Genomic DNA, 27068 nt, shown 5'->3' with positions numbered 1-27068 from the left:
AGTCAAAGATACGTTAGTAGAGCCAAGAGCTGTAAAGTATATCTAAGCTCTTCCAGGTTGCCTGGGCCATTATTACAAAGAAAGAAGGAAAGGAAAGAAAGAAGGAAAGGAAAGAACCCACAGTACTATCACGCTATCCAACATTAAAATGCAATGACTGATTTACAGCAATTTAAAGCTGTTTTGGAAAGGTATGAGGTATATCCACATTAGAACGAAGTGATGTCACCAGTGAGCGCTGACACGACTACTCATCAGAAAAACAATCTATGGACATGCAAGGTTGGGAGACGAGTCCAAGAAATCATTTCACCTTTGTACGTCTAAGGCTCGTATTAATATCGGGTTGTTGATGCGACACTTGCACAGACTATTTCTGGAAAGTATTAAGTTAGTGATGATCGTTTAATGACTTATGCTGACAGAGCTCACAGCTTTATATAATCATGATACTACTGGTAGTGCAATGCGACACTCCAGAAATTAAAAAAGGGAATATGTTTCTGCGAGAATGTACTTAAAAATGTTAATAAGAGAATACAAATCTAAAAAAAAGTTATTTTTGTAGTTCTGGGTGGAAGCCATTGAGATTCTGTAATTAAATGTCATCTTTGCCTTCTATTGGGGCACCTCAAGTGAACAAGGACTTAAGTCAGTCCCCCAGCTCGGTCTTTGACGGGGCCCAGAGTCAGTCCCCCCCCCGGCTCGGTCTTGGACGGGGCCCAGAGTCAGTCCCCCCCCGGCTCGGTCTTGGACGGGGCCCAGAGTCAGTCCCCCCCCCCCCCCGGTCTTGGACGGGGCCCAGAGTCAGTCCCCCCGGCTCGGTCTTGGACGGGGCCCAGAGTCAGTCCCCCCCGGCTTGGTCTTGGACGGGGCCCAGAGTCAGTCCCCCCCGGCTTGGTTTTGGATTTAACAATTAAATTGCTCCTTTATAAATTTCCTGCTCAGTTTCTGTTCTTTTGGAACAACTGGGCACACCAATATCTTCCCATATATGAGAACTTTTGAGTGCAAGTGCCAGTTGTTCCCTTTTCTTGGGAGAATTATGTACTGCAGGTCATGTTGGGAAGAAGCCTGACGAAGATTGTGATGGTGTAGCACTTTTGGCTGTGGACTAGCACATTTCTCATTGCCCCTTACTGCCCATTTATTGGTCATCCAAATTGTTTGGATTATTTTTGGAGCATATATCAGAGCTTCTATAAATTGAAAACATTGTCAGGGAGTCAAACAATCCACTAGGTCCTAGAACTATGCCCCGATTCAATCGAAGCAATGGAACAGTTGAAAGAATAGCTTGCATAGGACTTCTTGGGGATGGGGGATGATTCATCGTTTACATTTTTTAGGTATTTTTCAACCCTGCAAGTGAGATCCAACCCTTTTTTCATAGAGGAGACAAGGAAGCACCAACCAATCTCCCCCAAATGAATTTCAACCAAAAATGCACAGAAAATTCCTTGCAAGGTTGCTATTAAAAATTCTTTAGATCATGATGCTGATTATTTATAGGCAACTAATTAAAGCACTAATTTTCTTAAATTAAGATTTGAAAACTGTAAAGATGAGTGTAAAGATGTACAGTTGTGCTCATAAGTTTACATACCCTGGCAGAACTTATGATTTCTTGGCTATTTTTCATAGAATATGAATGATAACACAAACATTTTTCACTCATGATTAGCGTTTGTCCGAAGCCATTTATTATTAATCAACTGTGTTTACTCTTTTTAAATCATAATGGCAACAGAAACTACCCAAATGACCCCGATCAAAAGTTTACTGGTGATTTTGTCCTGATAACATGCACACAAGTTGAAACAAAGAGGTTTGAATGTCTATTACAAGGTAACTATCCTCATCTGAGATCAGTTAGTTTGCTTGTAATTAGTGTGTATAAAAGGTCAGTGAGCTTCTGAACTCCTGACAGACCCTTGCATCTTTCCTCCAGTGCTGCACTGACGTTTCTGGATTCTGAGTCATGGGGAAAGCAAAAACAATTGTCAAAGGATCTGCGGGAAAAGGTAGTTGAGCTGTATAAAAACAGGAAAGGGATATAAAAAAAATATCCAAAGAATTGAGAATGCCAATCAGTAGAGTTCAAGCTCTAATCAAGAAGTGGAAAATGAGGGGTTCTGTTGAAACCAAACCACGGTCAGGTAGACCAACTAAAATTTCAGCTACAACTGCCAGGAAAATTGTTCAGGATGCAAAGAAAAACCCACAAATAACTTCAGGTGAAATACAGGACTCTCTGAAAACATGTGGCGTGGCTGTTTCAAGATGCACAATAAGGAGGCACTTGAAGAAAGATGGGCTGCATGGTCGAGTCGCCAGAAAAAAGCCATTACTACGCAAATGCCACAAAGTATCCCACTTACAATACGCCAAACAGCACAGAGACAAGCCTCAAACCTTCTGGCACAAAGTCACTTGGAGTGATGAGAGCAAAATTGAGCTTTTTGGCCACAACCATAAACGCTTCAGTTGGAGAGGAAACAACAAGGCCTATGATGAAAGGTACACCATTCCTACTGTGAAACACGGAGGTGGATCGCTGATGTTTTGGGAATGTGTGAGCTACAAAGACACAGGACATTTGGTCAAAATTGATGGCAAGAGGACCATTTGCATTCATCAGCCAGGAAGCTCTGCATGGAACGAACTTGGACATTCCAACATGACAATGATCGAAAACAAGGTCAAGTCGACCTGTCATTGGCTACAGCAGAATAAAGCGAAGGTTCTGGATCTGGAGTGGCCATGTCAGTCTCCTGACCTCAATATCATTGGACCACTCTGGTGAGATCTCAAAACATGCAGTTCATGCAAGACAGCTCAATAGTTTACAGGAACTGGAGGCTTTTTGCCAAGAGGGATGGGCAGCTTTACCATCTGAGAAGATAAAAAGCCTCATCCACAAATACGGTACCACAAAATACTTCAAGCTGTCATTGATGTTAAAGGGGGCAATACACGGTATTAAGAACTGGGGTATGTAAACTCTTGATCAGGGTCATTTGGGTAGTTTGTTGTGATTAAGATTTAAAAAGTAAACACGGTTGATATTAAATGGCTTCAGCCAAACATTAACCATGAGTGAAAGAAAAGTTTGTTTTATTCATATTGTCAGAAGAATGGCCAAGAAATTATAAATTCTGCCATGGTATGTAAACTTATGAGCACAACTGTACCTGAATGTAACTTTAGATAGTTGTAAGAGCGCCCATGGAGCCCTTAAACCTAAGAATCCAATTATACAAATACAGCCTTCAGTTTCTAAAGCCCTACTTGGGCTTTTGGCTTGGTATTGGCCCTTAAAGCGGTTGTAAACCCACTGATGTGTTTTTTTTGCTCACCTGCAAAGGAAAAGGCATAATGAGCTAGTATGCACTGCATACTAGCTCATTATGAAATACTTGCCTTCAAATGAGGCCCCGGCATCTGGCCCGATCCAGGCTGAGGGAGCTGACATGTTCCCTCGGCGTTTCTTCCGGGTATCGCGGCTCCGGCGCTGTGAGCGGCCGGAGCCGCGATGTCATCACTCCCGTGAATGCGCGCGGGAGATTTCTTCCCGGCAGGGTCCGGCGTCTGCCGGGCTTTCAGCCGAGAATCCCCTGTGCGCCTTATTATAGGCTTTCCTGTAGGTAAAAGTCCCAAAAAATGACTATACAACCACTTTAAGTATGATGGTCAGCTTTACTCGCCAACAGTTTTCATAATACATCACTCCAGAGTTTAACGTTTCTAAAGGACCTCATGAAGGCTTCTAGATGCCTGCAAAACTGTCATAAAGGCATGACAGGAGCACTTTAATCAGCTTGTGGGAAAACTTCTCATTGCCATCATTCTCAGGAAGACATCTGCCTATCTATGGCAAATAAGTTAGCCCTGCTGACAATGTAAATGCTTCCATTAATATAATTCTGCCGTTTCCTAGACACAGATCGACAGATACAAGTTATGCATGCATTACTGACAGATGGAGGAAATATACCTACCCCCGAAGTGGGCGGATAAAATTCCTAAGGTAATGCCCACTCTGAAAAATGTGGTCCTTCGCTTCTCCTGAGCTCCGTCCCCAATAGACTTGATAAAAAAATCGTTGCTGGCTTTTTGTTTGGGTTCACACTTAAACATGATTTGTGGGCCTAAGAGCTCGTTGGAGTGGGCTTCCCACTGCGGCGGTAGTATTGCAAGCTTCTTTCTAGGCTTTTTACACAGACATCTAGTAGAAGGAAACACAGTTTGTTTGGAAGCAAGTTGGACCCAGGTGATGGAAAGATGAGTCTTGACATGAGTGGAGGAAACATGTGATGAGGTGGCTACAAGATGGCGTTCACAATGGAGTTGTTTGTAGGACAAAAATATAACTTTAAACTCTGTAGGCTTAGGTTTAATCTTGGAAGTAGATCTCGGAGATATACGTGTTGAGAGGCTGGTAACCACCACACTTTAATTTCACCCAGGAACAACTTGTAGAGGCCTCCAAATCCCCATAGCAGGTTATAGGGATTCCTGAAGCTAATCCATCCTCATATGACTGGTTTCCGCTGAAAAAACAGTACCTCTGGGCCATCTGCCAGTACTTTTTATGTATTCTAACGCTGAACCTCTCTCTCTAATCTTTAAGGGCCGGTTCACACTATTGCGATACGAGAACCCTGCAAATCAACTGCGGGTTCCCGCATCGCAGATCTCAAACAACCAAAGAAATTAACATTAAATTGATCTTCTAGCAAATTTTTATTCTGTGACACTTATGAGAAGTCCGTGAGATGCCTATAACTAAAAACATATTAACCAAAAAAAAAAAAAATTGACAATGGCTTTGGGACATTCCAAGTGCGGGATGAAGATGAACCAAGCGATGAAGAGGACCGAATATAGGACAGATGCAAGTTAACCATTTACAAATGAGAAATATATTGACTTCAGAATGAAACACTACACAACATTTATCCTCAACATGCAACATTCAAGGAGGTACAAGCGAGGGGCCCCAAAAGGATTCGTTTTAAGTTTTGACTTGTCGAGAACTTTGGGAAAACTTGGGTTGTGTCACATGTCCCCCCATAGAACTACAGGGCGTTTTTTTGGGATCCAGAATGGGGAAAAGTGGTACGCAGATATACGAGTTAATGCCCCTTTAGGGTTCCTACAGTACAGCTATCCTGTTACTTTACTTATTATGGGCAAAGTACACAGAAATACAAAAGAAAAAGGCTCTCTTTAGGATCTTCAGACTACATATCTGTAGTAGTTACTAGCAAGTTATATAAAGTAACTTTACATTTCTGGAGCTTCTATACCTACACCCAGAACAAGTGAATTATACTTAAAAGTTCCACCCAAAAGTAGAACTTCCACTTTAACACTCCTCGCTCCTTTACATGCCACATTTGGCATGTATTTTTTTCAGGGGGGAGTGGGTACCAAGTTTTGACAGGTACCCAGCTCTCCCACTTCAGCTCTCGCTGCCTAGGCGACTCCTCTTCTCCCCCTCCCTCCCTGTAATCTTCTGACCATTCTGATTGCCCGGCCACTGAGAAGGCACAGTGCAAACGCGGCTGTGAAGCCGCAAGCTGTCAAAGCCGGGTGCCCACACTTGCAGTGCCGGCGCTAAGGAGAGGGAGAGGAGCGAGGCTTTGGGCGGACCGTGGGACAGATGAGTGTCTGTTTATTAAAAATCAGCAGCTACACTTTTTGTAGCTGCTGACTTTTACTAAACTTAAAGAGGAAGTAAACCCTGATGGGTTTACTTCCTCTTTCATTCCCTGCAAAGGCAAAGCATAATGGACTACTATGCATCGCATAGTAGCCCATTATGTGTCACTTACCTGACACAGGAGCCAGCGAAGTCGCCGCTGTCCCCTGTAGTCCGCCGCATCCATCTTGCTGGTGGCGTCTCGCAGCTCCGCCGCGGTCATTCGGCGAAGCCGCGATGACGTCACTCCTGCGCATGCGCACGGGAGTCGACACGCGCGGCAGCTCCATTCTTGGAAATGCCGCGCTGCTGTCTACGGCGCATGCGCCGTAGACAGCGGTGCCTGTTTTCGGGCAAATATCTCCTAAACCATATAGGTTTAGGAGATATTGCTTGGACCTACAGGTAAGCCTTAATCTAGGCTTACCTGTAGGTCAAAGTGGTTTGTAAGGGTTTACAACCACTTTAAAAAATGAATGGCCCTCCGCTTTAAAGCCCAATCCAGTAAAAAATGTATTTTGAATGCATTGTGCATCATTTACCCTACTACTCAGTCTTGATTCCAAACACTTCTTACTAACTCATGCAACAGCGTCATGCATCAAATTCACGGTTAACTGTATGAGTAAAGCCAATATCCTGTCCGGCAGACCAGATATTTTTTCTGCTTGCTTTCTCCTTGGGCACTGGACCCCTCATCGGCCCACCTTGAGTTCTCCTGCCTCTGGAGCCTATGAGAGAGGACCCAGCCTCTAGAAGTGTTCCCTCCATCAAGAATACGTGTGCACATCAAGCAGGTAGTGATGTGGAAACCCAAAGAAGGATCCCAGGAAGTAAACAGAAGAGAGGATTATCATGTCACTATGGCTTCACTTGTGGACACCCAAAAGGAGGATACCAGAAAGTAAAGGAGAGAAGGATCATTATGTGACTATGGATTCACTTAAAGGCCCATTCTCGGATAAAGCTAACTTTCTACCACCCCCTCTCTCTCTCTCTCACCCCCCTCTAACCTAGGATGACAGTCTTTAAATGACAGGAGTGGAGCTTTTGGGGGGGGGGGGGGGGCAGTGTGATGTCCCCCCCAAAAATTCATATCAAGCCCTTTAGGTCTGGTATGAATTGTACGGCTGACACCATGAAAACAAAAAGGCATGGGATCCTCTCCCAAATTCCATACGAGACCCTTTGAGTCTGGCACAGGGTTTAAGGGAGAACCTCATGCATAAAATCAAGTGAAAAAGTGTGAGGTCCCACAAAATCTACACAAGACATTTATCTGAGAATGCAGCCTGGGTTGCTAGCAAAGGGGGACTTATCGAAGAATGCCTCCTCTCTCTCCCTGAACCATACTAGGTCACATGCTCTAAAACGTGAGGGGGGGGGGGGCCATGCCAGGGGAGACACCTTGACACAGCACTCTCTCTCTCTTTGCTGATGAAGACAAAGGCCTCTTTCCCACAACCCTGGCCTGGTGGTTGTGGGGGTCTGTGGGCAGAAGTGAAGAATAAGCATCTGGATAATATATATATATATTTTTTTTACCAGCCATTATGTAGAGGGGGTTGCCAATATCCTGATTTTGGGCTTTAAATCTTTGTTTATATGTAGAAGTTTAGTTATATCAGAGCTGGAGCCATGTAACCAATGCTCCTTAAAAAAAAAATAAATAACAGCCGCACCCTTTGAGGTTGCCTCTAGTTGTCATCAATGGAGCTGGCTCTTTAAGGCTCGGTTCACACAGGGGCGACTTCGCCGCCTGACAAGTCGTGCTCCGTTCTGTACTATGGAACCGTTCTAATAGGAGCGACTCAAGTCGCTCCGACTTAGAAAAAAGGTTCCTGTACTACTTTTGCGGCGACTTGTATTGACTTCTATACAGAAGTCGTTTTGCAAGTCGCCGCTGATCGTGTGCAGGTCGCGGCGCTGCAAGTCGTGCCGCCCACTGTGTGAACCGAGCCTAAAAAGGAAAAAAAAAAAAATTCTATTGGGTCCTGTATTGAACAGAACAAGCTCATGAATTCCATATTATTTGTCTACCTCTGAGTTATACAGACATACAGGCATGAATTAAAGCTCTATTTATAAGCCTTTAATTACACAGGTCTACGAAGGCAGCCATATCTGCTCGTTATGTATGAATGCTGTTCTTCCGGTTCTGCATTAACATTGGAAAGCGGCATGCTGACTGCGTGGTGTAAAATACAGATGGGCCCTAAAGTACACCTTCAGATGCATTATTTATTGATAAGTAAGAGCGCCACATTAAAATCATTTATAAAGTGCATTCAAGACATTTTTATTAAATTTTTTTTTTTTTACAATACAGATAATAGTAGGAGCATCATAGTAAGCAAACTAAATGGCAGTTAATGCAATTTATCACAAAGAAAGCAACCATGCAGGAAATAATCGGAAAAAAATAAAAATAAAATTGACACCGTAATCCATGAATCGAAAAAATTATTTTTCCAGGTACACGGTTCACCAACAGGACCCAGCGAATACTTACAGAAAATATAGACTAGCTTCCCTTTAAGGCAGTTTTGCAGCTGTCAGTGGAGTTGTTGAGGGATAATAGCATGTTCTACACACTGAGCTGGTTGTTGGACAGAGTATGCAGGAATGTTCTAGACGGAGATCGGGAAGAACGGGGGGACCTCGCTCCTGTGGCTGAATGAATGGAAATGACTAACTCAGCAGAGGCTGATCACCGTCAACTGGGGAAAAAGGCAAATTTCAGCACTGCGCTCCTCTCCAGAGCAGACAGGTGCCAATTCTGCCCCTTATTAGTGGCACCATCATAATTACATATTTTTTTTTTTTTTGTCGAAAGTGTAACTAAAGTTTAAATTTTTTATATTTTAATTTTTAATATTTAAAAAAATATATATATATATTTCTATAGCACTTTTCTCCCCAGGGACTCAAAGAGCTTATTAAATTGGTCTTTTTTTTCTTCTTTTTTTAACTGATTGAACTACTAAGGATACTGAGAATCGCATAAAAATGGAAGAAAAGCCGAACTTTATCTACAGTGCATCAGGAAAGTATGCACAGCGCTTCACTTTTTCCACATTTTGTTATTTTACAGCCTAAAAAAAAAAAAAAAAAATAAAAAAAAAAAAAAAAAATGAATTCATGATTTTCCTCTAAATTCTATTGAGAACATGAAAGAGGTTTGTTTGAAATCTTTGCAAATTTATAAATACAAGAAAAAAAAAAAAAACAGACCACGTTAAAAAAAATAATCCCATTCACAGCCTTTGCTTTGCTGAAGCAGCTTTGGCACCAAATATACTAGCCTTGAGTCTTATGAATATGATGCTACAAGCTTGGCAAACCTATTTTTGGGCAGTTTCTCCCATTCTTCTTTGCAGAAACTCAAGCTCCATTAGGTTGGATGGGGACGTCGGTGCACAGCCATTTTTAGATCTTTCCAGAGATGTTCAAATCGGGTCCAAGTCTGGGCGACTCAAGGACATTCAGAGCTTTCCCGTAGCCACTACTTTGTTATCTTGGCTGTGTGCTTAGGGTCATTGTCCTTTTGCAAGGTAACCCTTTGCCCCAGTCTGAGGTCCAGAGCGCTCTGGAGCAGGTTTTCATCAAGGATGTCTCTGTACATTGCTGCATTCATCTTTCCCTCGATCCTGACTAGTCTCAAAGTTCCTGCCGCTGAAAAACATCCCCTCTGCATGATGCTGCCAACACCATGCTTCGCTGTAGGGATGGTATTGGCCAGATGATGAGCGGTGCTTGGTTTCCTCCAGGCATGATGCCCACTATTCAGGCCAAAGAGTTCAATCTTTGTTTCATCAGACCAGACAATTTTTGTTTCTCATGGTCAGAGTCCTTCAGGTGCCTTTTGGCAAACTCCAGACAGGCTGTCATGAGTCTTTTACTGAGGAGTAGCTTCCGTCTGACCATTCTACCATACTGGCCTGATTGGTGGAGTGCTACAGAGATGGTTGTCCCTCTCTCTCCCCTCTCTCTCTGTCAGAGTGACAATCGGGTTCTTGGTCCCCTTCCTGACTAAGACCTTTCTGCCCCGATTGCTCACTTTGGCCAGGGGGCCCACTCTAGGAAGAGTCCTGGTGGTTTCAAACTTCTTCCATTTAAGGATGATGGAGGCCACTGTGCTCCTTTTTATTAAAACCATATTTTAAAATCATTAAGCTGAATCTCTGAATGCTCTAATTAGAAATCCAATAACTTTTGTCTCTTTGAAGAAGCTACCATAGTGTAAACTCTGTTACATTCCTGCCTGGTTGTGGAAGCGAGTGATCCAGGCATGCCTGTTTTAAAGTTCAGAACTGACCTTTTTCATTAAAACTCATGGTAGCGGCTACTGTGTGTTTGTGTGTAAAGGGGTCAATTACTTTGTTAACTTGCCACATTAAAGCTAATTTTCAGCTTGGTGGTTCTTAGATTCTTGCCTCGCAATCCTCTGGTAGAAGAAGCAGGTAGAGATGAGCTGCTCAATGTCAGGGCTGGGCTCAGCCCTTCCTTCTCTGAGCTGGATGCTCAGCTGTCAGCTAATTACCAGCTCCTACCTCTCCACAGGTACTCAGCTGTTGATATTCTGCTCACCAGTCCTGCCTACTTAAAGAGGAAGTAAACCGTGATGGGTTTACTTCCTCTTTGATTACCTGCAAAGGTAAAGGATAATGGGCTACTATGCATCGCATAGTAGTCCATTATGTGTCAGCCAGTAATGTCACCGCTGTCCCCTGTAGTCCGGAACGTCCATCTTCTCGGTGGGTCTTGCTGCTGTCATTCGGTGGAGCCGCGATGACGTCACGCCCGCGCGCGGCTGTCTACGGCGCATGCGCCGTAGACAGCGGTGCCTGTTTTTCGGCAAATATCTCCTAAACCGTGTAGGTTTAGGAGATATTTCTAGGACCTACAGGTAAGCCTTAATCTAGGCTTACATGTAGGTCAAAGTAGGTTGTAAGGGTTTACAACCACTTTAAGCCGTCCAGCCCAGAGGATCTCTGCCTTCGCCTAAGTCAGTCAACATCACAGACACGCTCTTCTGCATTCCTGTTAAAAGAATTGCTTGGCTGACATCCCTTCTGGCTCCAGATCCTGCTTGCTGTTTTACTATGCTTATCTCCAGCTCCCTGATGTTTGGCTATTTTTTTTACTACGTTTGTTCTATTTACTTTTATCATTTTAAGTGTGATTTAACTGTCCTGTCTGATTTCATGGTTTGTGACTCTCAGTCACTGGTGTGTGTGAGTGAGTGAGTGACAGAAGCAGCTGAGTCATTGGTGGGAAAGGGGGGCAGAGAGAGAGAGAGAGAGGAGCAGCTCAGTCACTGCTGGGAAGGGGAACCGAGAGAGGTGAGCAGCTGAGTGACATTCCGGAGGTAAGCAGGAAGAGATAAGCAGGTAAATCACTGCTGGGAAGGGGAGCAGGAGAAGATGAGCTGCTGAGTATATGCTGGGAAGGGGAGGCAGGGGAATATAAGATGCTGAGCCAGCACTGGGTGAGCTGAGACAATGGCTGGACTTGACTTCTTCTATTGTGGACTTTGAGGCTGGGCTTACACCTACAACTGATGCTCCCAGCAGGGGTCATGTGCGTTCCCATTCACCGTTTCAGGTACGATTCCAGCCCAAATTTTTGGCTGAGTTTGGACCTAAAACAGACCAAAAGACGCACGGGGCTCCTGTGCAAATTCGCCCCAGAGTCACAGCGGAGATATGTGAACCGGCTCCATAGAGAGCCGGTCAAAATCTCCTGCTGTTGCGAATCGGATGCGTGGGAAACCCAGCCTTAATATGGATTTCTCTACAGTACCTGCAGCTAGAAAGGTTAGTGAGGGCTTGTTGCAAACCTAATTTATTGCTTGTTAAAAATATATAACTACTTAAATGAACATCCAGTTCTTTCATATGTGATCAGGTTTTTCCTGAATGAATCTTGCAGAATTTCTTCCACCATGTTGGAAAGCTCTGTGATGTATATCAATTGCTATTGAGAATGATCGCTCCTTATTATGCGATTGATGGCGCTTATGTTGGTTTTATACAGCACTAAAATGTTGCCTGGCTTTTTTTTTTCTTTTTTATGTATATAAAATGGAGTTTGTGAAAAATCTGAGCTGGATGAGAATAAACTGCTTTCCCTTGGCTCTGGCTGTCTGTCAGGCACTTAGCAGAAATTTCCACACACTGCATTCAATTATTAGCGGAAGCTGCATCACTTAATGGCTGTCCATGCTCAGTTAGCTTTAATTATCCGCTAATAACGTTGAGTTTTCGAATGGCTACATCTGCTGTGGGGATTTAATTTGCTTATAAACTTGTGTTAATTAGTTCTTCTGTAGCGTAAAGTTAAGAAGAGAGTTTCTTCCCACGTACATCAGCCGAGGGAAGGGAACGCAACTTCTTTTCAGGGGGAACATTCATGACACTGCTACAGGAACTGATGTCATCAGTGACATCATAACTCAAACCATCAATATTTACTGCTACTTTAGATGCTTGTTAAGGCAAAAACGTAATCCTCAAATCAATTGTCCAATTAAATATTAGAATTGGTGAAATGAGTGATCTATGCAATGCTGACGGTGGAATGGCTGTTAGTGGCATATGAGAATCTGCCGACCTTCTGGGATTTTTAAACTTTACTGCTCTAATGGCCCTTTGACACTTATTGTATGGACCCATGGATTTGCAATTTCTGACCAGTCCCCCGCAACATGTCTCCGGCCTCTCGCCAGTCTCCCGCAACATGTCTCCGGCCTCTCGCCAGTCTCCTGTTGTATGCCTGGGGTCCCTGACAGCATTCTGTAGCATTTCAGCCACTAAATATTAAGTGTGGCCCTCTTGGTGACGTCATGGGCTGCACTTAAGTCCACCATGTCAAAAAAGTTGACAACCACTGTCTTACAGTCTAAAGAATTTACAAAAAACGGTGAGAAACACAAAGAAAATACAGTGAGCGGTTGTGCATCCTGGCACATTATGGCAAGATCCTCCCCACCCCACATTGAAATGGGCACAGCAAAGCAATGGGTCAAAGCAAAGGTTTGCACTGGGTGCAGCAGTAGAGAGGGTGATCTAGTTGGCCTACCATGGGGGGGGGGGGAGCAAAAAGAAGGGCATTAATAATGTTGTGATGTTCTGCATAAGAGGAGGTGGGCCTGTGACACATGCTCTACAGAACTGCAGGCTCTGGAAAGTTTTGTCACTCTCCTTACTTTCTACAGGCCAATGCAAATTACTTTTCTTTTGCAGTGCGAAAAACAAAAAACACTAAGAGTGCCTCATATGGTCCCCTCCCAAAGAGATTGGACTCTTCCTTGACCTCCCTGGGGGGGCATGGCACACTAGTCAAGAGGCCTGGTGGATACTAGGTTTGGGGCTCTTCCGAACAGGAAAGACCTTTCCCTGACTGCCCTGGACGGGTGGCCATGGCACCCTCAGGTGCACCTAGTCAAGAGACCTGGTGGATAACGTTCCTCATGGGTCAGCCAAAGCCAACCAATGAATACTAGGTTAGGGGCTCTCCTGAAGAGGAAAGACCTTTCCCTGACCGCCCTGGACGGGTGGCCATGGCACACTCATGTACACCTAGTCAAGAGGCCTGGTGGACCCCACTCCACATGGTCAGCTGAAACAGACTAATGTATTAGGTTAGGGGCTCTCCTGAAGAGAGAACCCCCTAAGGCAGGGGAGGAAGGAATCTAAGGACCACACATCCCCTCCTCCCCCCCCTAGACATCTGAGTAGGCCTCCTACAATTCAAAACACTGACTTTAATGAACATCTGGTAAGTAACACAAATCTAAATTGCTCCCCCACATGGTGCCATACGATCAATGCATAAATAATTGTTCCAAAGAGAGAATTGTATCTTTTGTCGGATGGATCAATAAAAAAATAAATAAAAAAATTCATATTGATGAGAAAAGTATAGATCGGATCTAACCACCTTCAACTGAATTGATTCTTTTCTTGGTTAGGAACAACCACCGAGTGGAAGATTGTTTAAAAACCGATCAAATTAGGCTTTTATTGACTGTTCCACTTATGCCCACCTAAGACCAATCATGATCAGTAGTCTGGCAGGATCTCACTGCCATCCATCTGCAGAGCTCCTCATTTAGTCTCAGTTTTAGTCCTGGTACTTAGTAATGGCGGAAGGCGGCTTTGTCTGAGGATTATGCCCCCCCCCCCCCCCCCCAGGGAATGGCAGGGAAAGGGTTAATGTCCCAGTGCACTCGGTGTCCCTGTGCCGGGTACAGTATGTACCGGCGGTGAGCTGTGTGGGTGGTGGTACGGCACAGTTTGAAGGCTGCCAATGTTCTTTGCGGTACGTGGCCCGCTGTCACTCCCGAGTGCTTTGTGTAAAGCGGAACGCTCTTTTCGCTCGCGTTTACTGATTGACTCTTCTGTACATGACATTTAATCTGCTTATAATGTGCCTCCCCCCTATCAACAGGATAATGACATTTATATATAAAACCTTTCCGATTTCTAAACGTTCCTCTTTTTAGACCCCATCACTGGGTCCCTGTGCTTCTCTATACAATGCACGCAGTTTAATCTGCTTATAATTAAATTTCCTGCAGGCTTAGGCAACCTGGAGCCCTCCAGCTGTTGTGGAACTACATTTCCCATGAGGCATTGCAAGGCTGGCAGTTACAGTTACTCCCAGAGGCATGATAGGATTTGTAGTTCTGCAACAGCTGGGAGGGCCCCCAGGCTGCCTGCCCCTGATCTAGTGCTTTCCTCCTGAGCCGAGCTGTCCATGGCCCGTCCCCTTTTCATTCATTGGATTTCAGTTCAATCATGGGGGGCTCAGTGTCAACTGTGGGCATTACCCATGCAAATACAGCCTGCCTAGGAACGCCCCCTCCTCCAGACTGACACCCGCCCATCAAGGCACTTTGGTATTTGCATAACTCCTCCCAAGTGCCAGCCCACTGCTTGCCTCAGGGACTGCGATTTCAGGAAGCCATGTACAGCATCCTAATGGCCCCTCCCACCAGCCATGATTGGTCTCCGCCCACCAGCTATAATCTGCCTGCATTGCCTAGAGAAGCACAGAGACCCGGTGATGAGGTCACTGCAAATCTGAAAGGTTTTATATAAAAATGTCATTAGCACGCTGATGAGGGAGGGAGGCAGGAAAAATATAAGCAGATTAATATACAAATGACCTCGGGGCGGCTCTCATTCTGGGATGACGTCATATGACGTCATCCCAGGACAGCGGCTCTTGCGTGCGCGGCGCCCTGTTGCTAGGACACGGCGCGACCCCGATCTCTGAAAAGAGCCACGTCTGCGGCTCTTTAGCCATGTGATCGGCTGTGTCCAATCACAGCCGGTCACATGTAAATGTGGGTAATCAGTGCTCCTCGCCTCACACTGACAAGTGTGTGGCAAGGAGAGCCGATCAGCGGCATCTCCACGCAGGGGGACATCTACACATGTTATCAGGGCACTGATAATCAGTGCCCTGATTACAATATAGTGCCAAAAGTGCCAGCAATCAGTGCCTACCACTGCCCACAAGTGCCACCAATCAGTGCCCGTTAGCAATGCCAGTCAGTGCTGGCTATCAGTGCCGCCTATCAATGCCACCTATCAGTTATCAGTTTGGCATATGAGTGCCTCATCAGTGCCACCTAATCAATATTAGTGCCGCCTCATCAGTGCCCATAAGTGCCTCATCAGTGCCACCTAATCACTATTAGTGCCGCCTCATCAGTGCCCATAAGTGTGGCATACGAGTGCCTCTTTATCAATGCCACCTAATCATTATTAATGCCCATAAGTGCGGTATATGAGTGCCTCATCAGTGCCACCTAATCGCTATTAATGCCCATAAGTGCCGCCTCATCAATGCCCATAAGTGCGGCATATGAGTGCCTCCTCAGCGCCACCTAATCATTATTAGTGCCCATAAGTGCGGCATATGAGTGCCTCCTCATCAATGCCACCTAATCACTATTATTTCCGCCTCATCAGTGCCCATAAGTGCTGCATACCCGTGCCTCCTCATCAGCGCCACCTAATCATTATTAATGCCCATAAGTGCGGCATATGAGTACCTCCTCATCAGTGCCACCTAATCGCTATTAATGCCCATAAGTGCCGCCTCATCAGTGCCCATAAGTGTGGCATACGAGTGCCTCTTTATCAATGCCACCTAATCATTATTAATGCCCATAAGTGCGGTATACGAGTGCCTCATCAGTGCCACCTAATCGCTATTAATGCCCATAAGTGCCGCCTCATCAATGCCCATAAGTGCGGCATATGAGTGCCTCCTCAGCGCCACCTAATCATTATTAGTGCCCATAAGTGCGGCATATGAGTGCCTCCTCATCAATGCCACCTAATCACTATTATTTCCGCCTCATCAGTGCCCATAAGTGCTGCATACCAGTGCCTCCTCATCAGCGCCACCTAATCATTATTAATGCCCATAAGTGCGGCATATGAGTACCTCCTCATCAGTGCCACCTAATCGCTATTAATGCCCATAAGTGCCGCCTCATCAGTGCCCATAAGTGTGGCATATGAGCGCCTCCTCATCAGTGCCACTTAATCACCATCAGTGCCCAACAGTGAAGGAGAAAAATTACTGTTACAAAATCTACTGACAGAAACAAAGTTTTTGACCTTTTTTTTTTTTTTTTTCAAATAAAAAACCCAGCAGTGATTACATACCACCAAAAAACAGCTCTATTTATGTAAAGAAAAATGATAAAAAATAAAAATAAAAAATTAGTTTGGGTGCAGTGTAGCACGACCGTGCAATTGTCAAAGTGCGGCAGCGCCTGAAAGCTGAACCTGGGCAGGTAAGTGCCCTGTAGGCAAGTGGTTAAACTTCAGCACTAAATCCTAGGAGTCCGAGGAGCGAAGTGACGATTTTTCCCTCTTTGGCCAGAAAAGCCTGGAAATGGGAGAGCCTCCGCCTCCTCCCCCCCCTCCCAGCAGCAGCAGCTGACACATCCAGCCTGCCATGGAGGTAATTCCTGGAATTTCTCTCCCATGTGTCAGGCGGTGATCGGCGTACAGTACGTATCGCACTTGTTCGGCGTCTATTAATAACATTCCGGGGGGAAAACGTCTGCGGAGAACAAAAATCGGCGAGCCCCTCCCCCAAGGCTTTTTGCGGCGTGATGTACTGTGCTTGCATCTCAGCGCGCCGGAACGCTTCTCTCCAGGAACCCGCATTTATTAAATGCCATGAATCAGGGGACCGCAGCTGGGAACGTGACTCCGGCGCTGCCAACGCAGAGCGCTCCCCCTTCGCCGCTGCGTTTAAAAAGGAAACCGCTCCTCACTAACGATACTTCTACAAAATTCCAACGTTCTATCTCTGTTACCATGGCAGCAGCAATCTAAACTCTGCCTCATGCAATTGGCTCGCTGCTTTGCCCAGGCCTGGGTTGACCGTGTAATTATAACAAGCAACCCCCACCTGAAATTTGTACGTAAAAGCAGAACCACTTTAATGGGGCTCATTAAAAAAAAAGTAGAACTATCTTTTTTTTTTGAATAGAGAGCGCTGTTGGTTTCGATTTGTGTCTCATCAGGGAGATTTCCCTTTCCCTTCTGTCCCATAAACAAAACAGGAAGTGAGAGAAAATCCCTGCAAATTAAAGGATATATAAAGGTTAATTAAAAAAAAAAAAAAAAAAAAGGAGCATTTTGCAATACAAACTATTATTTTTAAATCCCAAATTTGGTTTGCGAGCGCCGTCTCACAAAACGAGCAGGATTCAAGCCTCTGCGGTGTGCAGTGGTGCGGGGGGGCGCCGATGACACTCGGAAACACTCCGTTCCCGAGTATTCCAGAGTAGGGTTGCACCGATAATAGTATCGGTGCCCATTCCGAGTATTTGCCCCGAGTCCTTGCAGGCTGCAGCGGAGGAAGGTTATGGGGCAGGGGTGGGGGGGGGGGGGGGGGGTCGCAGGCACAGCCATCAGAATCATTAACGGAAGTGACAGACCGAGCCTCCAACAGAGGATGTACACCCCTCCACTCGGCCTCAGTAGCCTGCAGTCACAAGGCAGCAGCAGACATCTTGTTACACCCAGCCCATATACTGTATGGGCTGGGTGTAACAAGATGTCTGCGGCTGCATTCTGACTACGTTTACTGAGGCCGAGTGCAGGGTGTATCAAGATGGGCGTTGCAGTGTACAGCTCACTCTTATCGATTTTATTGTAGTGCTGCAATTTTTTTCAGTGCCACTGCCTCCCAAACAGTTCCACCTACCATTGCCCATAAGTGCCACCTATCAGTCCTGCATATCAGTGCCACCTATCAGTCCTGCATATCAGTGCCCATCAGTCAGTGCCACCTATCAGTGCTCACCAGCGCTGCTGCATATTAGGGCCTCCTCATCAGTGCCAATGCCAGTTACAGTTCTTTATAATTATAAAGATATGGTTAGTCTGTATTGTGCTTTGTCACTTGACATTTAAAAAAAGTATCGGTACCCTATTCCACAGTCTCTCGGGGCCCCACCTCTGGCCACATGCATACAATAGAAGTCAATGCGGAAAGAATTATCTTCGTTTTCAATTACTTCTATGGGGAAACTCGCTTTGATATGAGTGTTTTGGATTACAAGCGTTCTCCTGGAAGGGATTATGCTTGTAATCCAAGGTTCCATTGTATATGTTTTGCCTTTAGTTACACTTTAAGCCAGGGGTAGGCAAGATTGGCCCTCCAGCTGTGGTGAAACTACAAATCCCATCATGCCTCTGCCTCTAGGAGTCATGCCTGTGGGTTGCCACCTCATCCCTTTAAACCTGAACACATATTAATTACACGGGTTCTCTGCGAGAGGCCGTACATACCAGGGGGAAGGGTTACCGTTCTGCCTCCTGCAGGGAACATTTGCCCTACAATATCAAATTTGACCACTAGATGGAAGCGGCAACATTTACTGGTTTTGCAGAAACTAGAAACTGTTCAGCTTTAATAAAAGTTCCCATTAGCCTTTAGTCTAAGGAAAGTCAACATGGGCACCCTGGGAGCTCAGACTCCAATCTTAGGAGACTGAAAGAAGGAACCAGCTATCAGAGCACATGTTGCACTAAAACTTGCATCCCCTAAATACAGCATCACTGGTGAGAATTACTTATTGTTTCCTACAGCCTAGCTCAGTGATGGCAAACCTTGGCACCCCAGATGTTTTGGAACTACATTTCCCATGATGCCCATGCACTCTGCAGCGTAGTTGATCATCATGGTAAATGTAGTTCCAAAACATCGGGGGTACCAAGGTTCGCCATCACTGGCCTAGCTTATTCAATATATTTCATATAGTACTTTTTATCATTTTTTTTTCCTAATAGTCCCCACCCCCACCCTGTTTTGTTAATAAAGATTCTTCCCCTTCGGGTTTAGCCGAAGGGGAAGAGAGGGAAACGTGGTAGTGGGGGACAGAACACAGACATATTACTGGGCACACATATGTATGGCGTATGAACAACTATCTGATGCCAGTTGTGCTTTAAGATCCATCCGTCACTGTGTGCAAGCGGTCTCTCCTCCCCTCCATGTGACAAACACGAGACCATCATCAGCTGGGAATACATCCCGATAAGGAAAAAGCGGAAGACCGGGGATTTTTTTTTGCTATTTGCAGCAATTGATGGCTGAGTGAGTCACTGATGAGAAGTGCGAGTCTACTGCCTACTACAAGCTGTCTGAATACAACCGACGTGAATGCAAAATGCTGCAATCTGCTTGAGGGCTGATTCACCCCCCCCGCCGGTGGCCCTGGAAGTTTACCACCAATCAGTATTTGTAGATTAAACACTTCTTGGTTAAAAGATGCATTTAGAGGAAAACAGTCTTTAAAATGGAAAAAAAATAAAAAAAAAGTGAAAAAAATATATACACAAAAGCAATATATAAAATAGCTGGCAGCAAGCACCATGGCATTTATCCTGAGCCCTGAACCCCGGTGCATTCAGTATACAAACCATGAATTGTGCTGCAAGCCTGAACACTCTCGCTGGCATCTCTATACTGGAATTTTTTATTTCAGTAATAGTGCAGCGGGCAATCTGACACTGACATCTCCAGTGACAACAATACAGTGATCAGTGCCAATACACTGTCACTGGCCGGGAAAGGGGTCACATCTAGGAGTGATCAAAGGGTTAAATGTGCACCTAACGATGTGTTGTGTGTATTATGTGCTGCTTTTTACTAATGATCTCTGTGGGATAAGGAACACAGGGTTCCTTCCCTCTGTGCAGAGCTCTGTGTTGATTGTCAACACAGAGCTCTGGGCTGTGATTGGACACAGCTGATCAGCAGGTCCCAGCCATGAATCATTGGCTGGGACCTGCTGACAAACTCCCGCTGTGCCCTAAACTTGGAAGCAGGCAGCGACATAGCAGTACGTCGCTTTGCCTGCACGGGCCGCCTGTCTGCAGTACATTGCGGATGGGCTGGTCCTTTAGTGGTTCATTATCGTTTATGAACACCCCCTGAAAACTCCACCCTGCCTGCAGCCTCCTGGCACATGTCGCATGAGGCTGAAAGACCAGTCCCACCTTGCCGCTCAAACTCTCACATGCGCAATGGGGAGTCGGTTGCGATTCTTCCAGAAGTCACAGCCGGCTCCCATATACATGATGGCGCACCAGAGACCCGGTACAATAAGAAGCGGCTGTGAGAAGTCAGTATTGACTCCAAGCACTGGTAAGTACCCAAGAACCTGAGTTCCTAAGTCTGTATGCCTGCTGTGCCCATAATTAGAGGTTCCCACCATCCCTGTGCTGTGTTCCCAGGTCTGTACAAATACTGTGCCCACTATGAGGGGTTCCCACCACTCCTGTACATCTGCTGTGCCCATTAGGAGCGGTTCTCACCATTCCCGTACTGAGTTCCCAGGTCTGTACACCTGCTGTGCCCATTATGAGGGGGTTCCCAGGTCTGTATACCTGTTGTGCCCACTATGAGGGGTTCCCACCATCCCTGTGCTGGGTTCCCAGGTCTGTACACCTGCTGTGCCCACTATGAGGGGTTCCCAGGTCTATACACCTGCTGTGCCCACTATGAGGGGTTCCCAGGTCTGTACACCTGCTGTGCCCACTATGAGGGGTTCCCAGGTCTGCACACCTGCTGTGCCCACTATGAGGGGTTCCCAGGTCTGCACACCTGCTGTGCCCACTATGAGGGGTTCCCAGGTCTGCACACCTGCTGTGCCCACTATGAGGGGTTCCCAGGTCTGCACACCTGCTGTGCCCACTATGAGGGGTTCCCAGGTCTGCACACCTGCTGTGCCCACTATGAGGGGTTCCCAGGTCTGCACACCTGTTGTGCCCATTATGAGGAGTTCCCACCATCCCTGTGCTGTGTTCCCAGGTCTGTAACACCTACTGTGCCCATTATAGAGGGGTTCCCACCATCACTATACTGAGTTCCCAGGTCTGTACACCTGCTGTGCCCATTATAGAAGGGTTCCCACCATCCCTGTGCTGGGATTCCAGTTCTGAACACCTGCTGTTCCCATTATGAGGGGGTTCCAACCATCCCTGTTGCATTTCCTAATACATGTCAATATAAGAATGCAATTGGAGGGGGTGGCCAAAAATCCAGCAGGGGTTCGAATATGTTAGCTATGACTAGGCGCTAAGGAAACGTGAAATTCATCGAAAACGACACAGAGGGGAACAGCATGACCAGCTAACAAGCTTCATGTTTTTATGGACTTGCTGAAATAAAAAGGTGATTTTTACCGGACATGCGGCCAGCCAGAATTCCGTTTTTGCATATGGGGTGGGAATTATGGCAGCCGAGTCTCAGCAGTAGCATTCCCAACCAATATTAGGATCCAAAAAGGTAAATCAAATCGATTAGACTCCATCTCATAACTGAACCTCATGTTGGGATGGACTGGTCCTTTACGTTGGTGGTGGTGGTCAGAAATCATCCCAGCTAGACTGATCCAGGCTTGAAGTTCCATAATGACCGAGGTCATAGACTGACCAGCGAGGACTTATTTTGGTGCATGTTTGGACTCATCAACACAACTAAGCAGCAGGGAAAACGCATGGATTTCTTTTCCTGAGCTGGGATTCTGGGAATAGCAGGAGGAGGAGGAGGAAGTACATTCCAGGGATGGATATAGGACACACAAGCCGCAGGATCTCAGCTGGGGTGGGGGGGGGGGGGGATTGCAGGAAGCTTCTCCATGTCATTGTGCATTCTTCTAGGGCTTGTATTACTGTGCGTGTCAAGAACAGAGTGCCCCTTCAAGCGCCAATCACGAAAGCATTAATTAGTGCCAGGCTAAATTGGCACCTTACACCCTTCCCCAAGCTACCTACAATCTGGATAGCACAGGCTGCTGGAGACCCAATAAGGAAAGCCAGCATTATGCTCACCCAGCTGGAGAACAGACTGCTTGGAACCGGCAGCCGGTCCTGTCCGATCCTTGCCATTAATACCACACCATCCAGACAGATTGCTCCGCCAGGCTGTAAAGCCCACGCTGGCCCGTTCCTCCCAAATTTGAGACCCTCATTGAAACAAGAGGAACCTTGCACTCAAAGGGTTAACTGTGACACCCACCCAGATCCAGAAGCATTACATCATGGCCCAGAGCCCCCCCTAATCCATGAATGCCTTTGTCCTAGTTTCCATCATGTTTGATTAGAGGGTATACAAGGGCTTGATGGCTGAAAACATTTCCTACTCCTGATTGCTCAAAGGGCAATTTGGTGCCATGACAGCGATGCCGGCTTTCCCTATCAATGAAGCCTGGTACGAGCCTGTCACGTTACTAAGAATGAACTCCAAGCTGAGGACATGGTGGAGGGGAGGCAGCACAAGCAGGAGAAAGCGGTAAATCACACCATTTCTTGACCCAAGGCGCCGCTCAACCAGGGTGCCATTGTTCCTGGGCACCGAGACAAGACAGGGGGGCACTGACCTAGAACAGACAAGGCACAATTCCCTTTAGGAAGACCCATATATCATGTAAGCCAGCAGCAGAGGCTTCAGCATGCTGGGTTAAGTCAAATGTTTTATTGTGAGGGTTAAATCTGTAAGAGTGGAGGATTTAGCCGTCTTCGAGGAACAGATACAGGCAACCATCTAGGTGCCTGCAAACCCCCCACCATGTTGGAACTCATAGTTCACACCGATGGTCACAGACTGCTGGAGAGTCCCTCACGAAGGAGTAAGGTAGGTTGGGGGGGGGGGGGGGGGGGGTCACAGAGTCAATGACAATCAGTGCTGACAGCAATGTCCTATAGTCACCCCATTTGCCATTATTAATGCCAATCTACAGTTTGGAAGGGTTTCTGGGTTTTCTCCAATTAGATCCTCTAGCATAGTCAAAGCTCAAAGAGCAACCAAAGCTGCAGGGCTCCATCGGGGTAATATCCATTGACACCTGATAAGAACACAAAGTGAAGATGCCGGATCAGCAAGAGGAAGAAACAATGAGAATATTTCATCATACATGAACTGCCAATCACATGGGGCAGCCAAGTTGTCCGTTGGCAGACTATTGGGGGGGGCGCGTGCGGTCACTGGAGGCTTCTGTCACTGGGCAGCAATTATGGAGGGGTCAGGCCAGGACAGAAGAATAAAGGGATCATCAGACAGAAGGTGATAAAGGATGATTGGGATAAGGTAGGTAATATAGGGGCTCCGCCACTGGGAGTCCATGGGTAATATAGGAGCATTGCCATTGGGGGCCCATTGGTAATAGAGGAGCTTTGCCATTGGGTGTCCATGGCTAATATAGGGGCTTTGCCATTGGGGGGGGGGGGGGCAAAGGTAATACCGGGGCAATGCTATTGGGTCCATGGGTAATATACTGGCTCTGTAATTGGGAGTGCATGGGTAATATAGGGGCTTTGCCATTGGGGTCTGTGGGTAATATAGGAATTCCACCACTGGGAGTCCATGGGTAACATAAGGGCTTTGCCATTGGGGGGTCCATGGGTAATATAGGGGTTCTGCCATTTGAGGTCCATGGGTAAAATAAGGGATCTCTGCCATAACACACCATACAGTGTCCAACATAGCTAACTGTGGAAGGGCAGATCATGCCATGGAGTTGCCCAAGCACCTTTGGTAAGTTTGTGAAGGTAGTTATTATAAAGGGCGTAGGCTAGCCAGAAGAATGAAGAGCCTAGATAAGGGGTAATAAGAGGGTCTGTGCCCATATATAAGAGGGCTTAAGACTGCCCAGTGGAGGGAGGACAAGAGCACCCCAGGAAAAGCTGGGAGGGCAGCTATTATAGAAGGGTTAAGTCAGGGCAGAAGAATAAAGGGCAGGGACAGAGGTTGATAAGGGAGATTGAAAGAAGGAGATTGAAGATATACGAGGAGGTTCTGCCAGAAGACACAATAGAATGCCCATTTCAGTCAGTCATAGGGGTAAATTGTGGCATGGGGGTCGTCCACTGATTGAGGGGGGCAACAGAACCCTTGGGACATGTGGAAGGGTAGCTATTATATAGGGATCAGGTCAGGGCAGAAGTAAAAAAGGGCAAAGTCAGAGAGTGATAAGAGGCATCTGGGGACTGACATAATCTGCCATAAGACATTATGGAATGTACAGCATAGCCAGCCGTGGAGAGCAAAACTAAGAGGGCAGCAGCACCCATGTCAGCTGGGAGGGTAGCTATTCTATAGGGGTCAGGTCAGTACAGAAGTATGAAGGGCAAGGTAAGAGGGTAAGAAGGGGGATCTGGGTACTAGGGTAATAAAAGGGGGCTCAGCCATAAGATACAGTGGAACCCTTAGCATAGCCAGCCATAGAGGGGCAGATGATGCCATGGAGGTGATCAGCAGTAGGAAGCCAGAAGCACCTTAGAAAAAAGCTGGGAGGGCAGCTATTATAGAAGATGTATATCCAGGAAGACTTATGAAGGGAAGGAAAGATGATAAGGGGTCTCCTCCATAAGACACAATGGAATATCCAGCATAACCAGTCAGGGGGGCAGATCATGCCATGGAGGTGATCAGCAGTAGGAAGGCGGGAGCACCCTAGAAAAAAAAATTCTGGGAGGGAAGCTAAGAAAGGGTTATATCCAGGCAGAAGTATGAAGGGAAGGACAGATAAGAGGGCTCCTCCATAAGACACCATGGAATGTTGTCCAGCCTAGCCAGGCATAGAGGGGTAGATCATGCCATGGAGGTGATCAGCAGTAGGAAGGCAGAGAAAAATTCTGGGAGGGCAGCTATTATAGAAAGGGTTAGATCCAGGCAGAAGTATGAAGAGAAGGACACATAATAAGAGGGCTCCTCCACAAGACACAAAAGAATGTCCAGCATAACCAGTCATGGAGGGGCAAATCTTGCCAGGGGCAGGAGCACCCATGAAAAAGCTGGGAAGGCAGCCATTGAGGGTCCCCTGAGTACAACAACCCATGGTGCAGATATAGGGGGTCCAGGAGGTAAACACATTTCGGGGGGGGGGTCACCAATAGTACACAAGGGTTCTGACATCATAGGCGAGGAGCGTCCACCTAGAACTGACCCCCCCAAAAGCACATCCACTTTTCCGGAAGGGTCCTGGTTACAATGGTGGAAGGTGTCTGGGGTTGTCACCAGCCTCACCCATGACAAGGGAAGGGTATTTATTATAGTGGGGTGGTAAGACTATGAGGACCTCTGTACAAGTAAGGAGATCATCAAAGTTGGGGGGTCTCGAAGATTACCAGCACCCAATGAAGGAGGAACGTTGAAGGTGATGGGACGAAGAACATGGGGCTGGGGCAGCAGAGAAAGTTTTGGAAGAGGGGTATGGACACAGACATGGGGGGGGGGGTCATGAAGAACCATTTATGGTCCCAGTACAAGGACGATCGGCAGACCCCCCACCCCACGAGTAACGAGGAACCTCACCATGAAGGATACAAATTCACAGCCAACAATTAGAACATTGTGATATTTATTTTAAAGAAAAAAAAAACTCTTGATACTTTCCAACTTGGTTGTAACTCATGGCTATCCCACCAGAACTATCACTACCCCATATAAAGAGTATAAGAGAGCAGCACTGAGGCTCCACACTGACCCCAGGCAGTCCAGGTCCCTCTGGGGGCCCCGGTCCCCTCACACAGGGTGACACACACTCACAAGGGGCACAGTAGGGGGGGGGGGGATGACGGGTAATGGTATGCAGATGAGCCGGTGTACAAAACACATTTGGGACATGTCACGCATGCGCAGCTCTCCTACCTGTCCGCCGCACGGCTGCCTCCTCACTCAGCGCCCAACTGAATCCAAACGCAGAGCGGGAGCCTGTGTAACCGGCATCTAGGTGACGTCACGGGGAACCCGCCCCCGCACCGCTCTCTCACACACATGCATACCTTGGCCCCCCCTCTAGCGCCATTACCATTGGGCGCTCGCTGTCCAACCTCCACCAATAAGCTGGCGGCGGACTCCCAGCCGTCCCAGATCTGTCAGTCACCCCCCCCCCAGAGGGCGGGCTTAGTCTAGTTTTTTTAATTCTGAAACCCTTTTCACGCGCCTCCGCCGATTGGCATTTTACAAGACACCGGAAGCAGGCTGAGTGCTGATTGGCCGAGCCTTTACCGTTAGCGCTCCGGCTGGTTGGTCGATGCGACGTCATGTGACCTGAGCCTGTTGCCCTGGTGATGGCGGTATTGGTGCCATGCCAACTGAAGAGAACCTCTCATTGATCTTTTTTTTCTTTTTTTTTACGTTCAAAAAGCTTTATTGTGTATTACAAGTCGAGATAAACATCCAACAAGCCAATCTCCATATCATTGATCATTTTTATAACCACTTGCTTATAGCAGGGGCGGATCCAGAGTCTCGGGAGGGGCACTGCTACAAAATATGTTTTTTTGGAGGCAATTTATCGGGAAATGGCTGGTATTGGCACTTCAATCATCACGGCACCACGGTTGTTATGGTGTCAGGATGATTGAAGCGCATTATTTCTATTATTACATTGTTATATAAAAATAAATGGTTCAACTCACCATAATGCAGAATCAGTGGGAGCCCTGAGGGTGTCCCTTGCCACACACTGCACATTGTCACTTGCCACGTCACTTGTCACCAAATGCAGATTGTCACTTGCCACGTCACCTGCCACACATTGCGGATTGTCACTTGCCACATCACTGCTACTCATTGCGGATTGTCACTTGCCACGTAGCCTGCCACACATTGCGGATTGCCACTTGCCACGTCACTGCCACACATTGCGGATTGTCACTTGCCACGTCACTGCCACACATTGCGGATTGTCACTTGCCACGTCACTGCCACACATTGCGGATTGTCACTTGCCACGTCACTGACACACATTGCGGATTGTCACTTGCCACGTAGCCTGCCACACATTGCGGATTGCCACGTCACT

General features: G+C 46.7%; 1 protein-coding gene across 2 annotated transcripts in view; it reads right to left on the bottom strand.

The window, feature by feature from the left end:
• The window catches only part of DNAJB5 (DnaJ heat shock protein family (Hsp40) member B5), a 45103-nt gene extending 19053 nt beyond the window's left edge, over nt 1-26050 (bottom strand). The window contains exons 1-2 of one of the 2 annotated variants that reach the window (XM_077463155.1): nt 25910-26037; nt 4002-4228 (exon numbers count right to left, since the gene is read on the bottom strand). In XM_077463155.1, coding sequence (XP_077319281.1) covers nt 4002-4140 — 139 coding nt within the window. In that variant the 5' untranslated portion in view covers nt 4141-4228; nt 25910-26037. Of the gene's footprint in view, nt 1-4001; nt 4229-25909 lie in introns of both variants that reach the window. The other variant, XM_077463157.1, reaches the window with a different exon arrangement.
• Nucleotides 26051-27068: the final 1018 nt, after the last annotated feature.

This window comes from Lithobates pipiens, unplaced genomic scaffold (genome assembly GCF_037356315.1).
Source record: "Lithobates pipiens isolate NorthernLeopardFrog02 unplaced genomic scaffold, aLitPip1_a1.2 Scaffold_3, whole genome shotgun sequence".
NCBI classification, from domain to species: Eukaryota; Metazoa; Chordata; class Amphibia; order Anura; family Ranidae; genus Lithobates; species Lithobates pipiens.
The sequence above is the reverse complement of the archived record's forward strand: the minus strand, read 5'-3'. Positions and strand labels throughout refer to the sequence as shown.